Source organism: Corvus brachyrhynchos, unplaced genomic scaffold (genome assembly GCF_000691975.1).
Source record: "Corvus brachyrhynchos isolate BGI_N302 unplaced genomic scaffold, ASM69197v1 scaffold61, whole genome shotgun sequence".
In the NCBI taxonomy this organism is placed as follows: Eukaryota; Metazoa; Chordata; class Aves; order Passeriformes; family Corvidae; genus Corvus; species Corvus brachyrhynchos.
This window is the reverse complement of record NW_008236478.1, coordinates 7,013,709-7,017,182: the sequence shown is the minus strand read 5'-3', so window position 1 is coordinate 7,017,182 and position 3,474 is coordinate 7,013,709. Positions and strand designations below refer to the sequence as shown.

At 60.4% G+C, this 3,474-nt stretch overlaps 1 protein-coding gene across 1 annotated transcript; it reads left to right on the top strand.

Annotated features, from left to right (window-relative positions):
• Positions 1–5: 5 nt before the first annotated feature.
• MARVELD1 (MARVEL domain containing 1) lies at positions 6–2,263 on the top strand (the record flags this gene model as incomplete). Its single annotated transcript, XM_017725874.1, has 1 exon — positions 6–2,263. A coding segment is annotated over one exon (354 nt), but the record flags the coding sequence as incomplete, so codon positions are not given.
• Between the last annotated feature and the right edge of the window lie 1,211 nt (positions 2,264–3,474).

Genomic DNA, 3,474 nt, shown 5'->3' with positions numbered 1-3,474 from the left:
GGGCGTCTCACTTCGCTCTGTTTGCCGCCGTCCTGGTCTGGCTCCTCACCCTGGCCCTCTTCGGGCTGAGCCTGCTGGGGCGCTGGGAGCTGGTGCCCTGGCTGGGCTCCCGCTGGCACCTCACCAAACTGGTGCACGACCTGGCACTGGGCGTGGGGCTCTCTGCAGCTGCCACTGGCATCATGGGTCACAAGGCCAAGCAGAGAAGCTTTTGCAACCTGCCGGGCTACAGCCAGCATTGCCTCTACAGTGCCTACCTGAGCGCCTCCATCTGCGGGGGCATCACTGCCTGCCTGTACCTCTTCTCCGGGCTCTATTGCCTTTCACGGCGTTGCCAGGACCAGCGAGACATCATCTGAGATCCCGTGCCACTTGGCTCCCCTTCTCAGCCACCGACAGAACACAGCCCGTCTTTGGGATGACATGACCCTGCCGCCCCATCCTCTCCTGGCTGACTGCACTGCAATTCCTCCAGAGACTCCTGCACAGATGGATGGACAGACAGAGGACTTCGCCGAGCATGGCTTTCACTGCAACGCACCGAAACACCGTGGACACCCAGCCACTGCACAGGCCCTTCTCCCACCCCTGGACAGACATAGGCTACTGCAAGTGGAAGGACCCAAATGGGGAGCCCCTAAGAGGGATACCAATCTTTGGGAGCCCTCCTAAGACTCCAGCCAAACTTCCCTGCCCCTGGTCTTGCAGATGCTGCATGCTCAGGTGGGTGCTGACCAGTCCCTGGGGTGGAGGGAGACTGGCCTGGGGGAGCTGAGCTGGGGGCAGCAGTGCCTAGTGGAGTTGGATGGGCATAAACCCCTCTGACCTGCTGGCAGCCCCTTCTTGCTATTCCAGCTGTATGGTGCCTCCACAATTCCCTAAGGGAGGCTCTGAACTTGGCTTCCCCAGCCTGGGCCCCTCTTTCTGTCTGGCCTGAAAACGTCCTTCATTGTATTGGAGCCCCAAAGGGCTCGGTCCCTCCCTGCCCTGCACTCTGGGGGTGTGGAGATACCCAGGTACTGCACAGCCAGATCCAGCATCACCCCAGTCCGGTGTGGGGATTGAGCAGGGGAGCAAGGCCTCCATTGCTGCGTAGTGAGGGGAAGGGCAAGTGGAGCTGTAACCTGTCCGTCACCCTGGGCAGGGGGTAAATTCCTCCAGCCTTGGAGTTTGTTCAGTCCTGGGATGGGGCCAGGTGCCCTTGGGGTTGAGGGGAACCAGTCATGGGGTTGTTCTCTCCTCCTGCTGTCCTGTAGAGACGTTTGTAGCTCCAAGCCACCCAGAGCCACTGAACCAGCCCTGGGGCCAGGCTACTCCAAAAGGGACAGAAACAGCCTCGCTGATGGTTCTGGAGATCAGCCTGCAGCCCTGCCTATCTCTGCTGCACTTGGTTTATCATCCTGGAACATTCCCATCTTTGGACTCTCTGGGACTGGGCAGAGCCTGGAGACTGTGGTGAGGTGGAAGGGAAGGGTGAGCATTACAGCATGGCAATGCTAGGCTGTGCTAGCACTCTGACCATGGGGGAGCTGGGGCCAGGCACTGTGGGACCACAGCCTATCTTGGAGAACAGAAGAGGACACCAGCACTGGAGCCAGCCCAGCCCTGGATCAGCCTCCACAACTCACCGGGTACCAAGCCCTGATGAGGCCATGTAGGGCTGACTTGAGAAATGGGCAGCCAGAGACAGAATTTTTGGAGCAGCACCACACTAGGGCTGTCCTGCCACAAGCCCTCCTCACCCTGCCTAGAGGCAGGTCCTCTCTATTGCTCCCAGTGCGAGGAAGGGTCTGCTCCAGTCTCTGTGTAGACTCAGATCAGTGAGATGGGTGTCCCCAGCAGCTGGCCACAGCTGGCTGTTGCCTGGGGTTCCCTGGAGCCTTTTGTGAGGTGGAGAGCAGCAGCCATGGTTGCCCTGGGGGCTTGAAGGGGTCTGGGATTGGTACTGGGTCACCACTTCCATCATGATGTGCTGTCCCAGTGTGCACCCCATCATGCTCAGGGGCCCTGCTAACCCGCAGGCCCTGGGTGGGACGTGCTGTCTTTGCCCGGTGTCAAGGCTGGTCCCTGACACCACCTGCCTCTGCCTACTCTGGTGCGGCCGTTGGCCCAGGCTGTCCAAAATGCCCTCGGTGCTTCTGCCACCACAAGTGCCTTTCCCTGGCTTTCTGCAGCCCTGTCTGTCACACCAGCTCTATCCCCTTACAGCCTCCTTTCAGGTGCCAATGGATTCACCTTCCAAATAAAGCGATGTTGGCGCTCACTGAGTGTCTGGGGCTTTGTGATGGGCTGGGACCTGCTGGGTATGAGGTCTGAGCTGAGATCACACCCAGCTCTCTAGCCCTGCACCCTGGGGCCTCTCTGCTTGGAGCCTCTGGCCATGGTCATGAAGTTCTGGGGTGCTCTAGGGTCACAGGCAGGCTCCCTGGTGCTGAGCCACTGCTCCTGCTAGAGAGGCTTAAGCCTCTGCCCTTGAGGACAGGGACTATCCCTGGCCCTGCTGCCTGTCCAGAGACAGGGCACAGCCTGATGCTCACATGGGGCTCCCGACAGAGCAGAGGGAAGCCAAGTCCACAGGGTTCTGTGGCTGTGGGATGCACTGAGGACAGGATTTAGTTGCATTCCTAAGGGCCTTGTCACTCCATGCTGAAAGGACCTTCTGTCCCAGGGCCAGGGCACTGCTGGGCAATCATGTACACACTGACTGGCCCTTGGTGGGTCAGGGGCCAATGGAGGGCTGCCAGCATCTCCCAGGACTGGCTCCAGCTCTGGGATGCACTCTTGGGACAGGGTTGAATCTTGGACCTGGACCCACAGCTGAGATGTCACTGGGAACCCAGCCTTCTGCCTATGGGACACACACCCTGTTCATCAGAGGCTGCAGGCAGCTGGCAGCAGCACTGAGCCCTCATTGTTCAACAGCCATCACAGGGTTATAACAAGGTTAGAACTTTTGGCATCAGATGAAGCCCAGGATTCCCAGAGCATTCCTGGGAGCCAGCATCCCTGCTCTACTGCAAGCACCTTTCAGGACAGCCCATGGTGCCTGGAGCAGTGCGAGCAGGGCTGCAGGCAGTGCACCCAGGGCTGGGCTGCTTTGGGGGCATGGAGGGGCAGCAAATGAGCTGCCAGCCAGGCTCACGGGCCCGTGAGGAACCTGTTGTTCTCTTCCAGGGACTCTGGGTGCGGGGCTGCTCTCTGGTCTCTCCTGGGGGAGAGGTGGTCCAGCAACGGGCTCATGGGGACAAACCCACCGTGCCCGACACAGCTGGATGCAGGCCATGCAAAGACCCAGACTGGAACTGAGCCCTGAACCAAGATTAGACCCGGATCAGTGCCCAGCCCTGGACCGGGACCGGATCTAGGCTGTGCCTGAGCCCTACACCAGAGCAGACCCGAATCGGGACGGGGCCGAACCCCGTGTCTAGACCGGGCCCACCGAGAATCGGCCTCGAGCCTCCCGCCCAGAGCGCC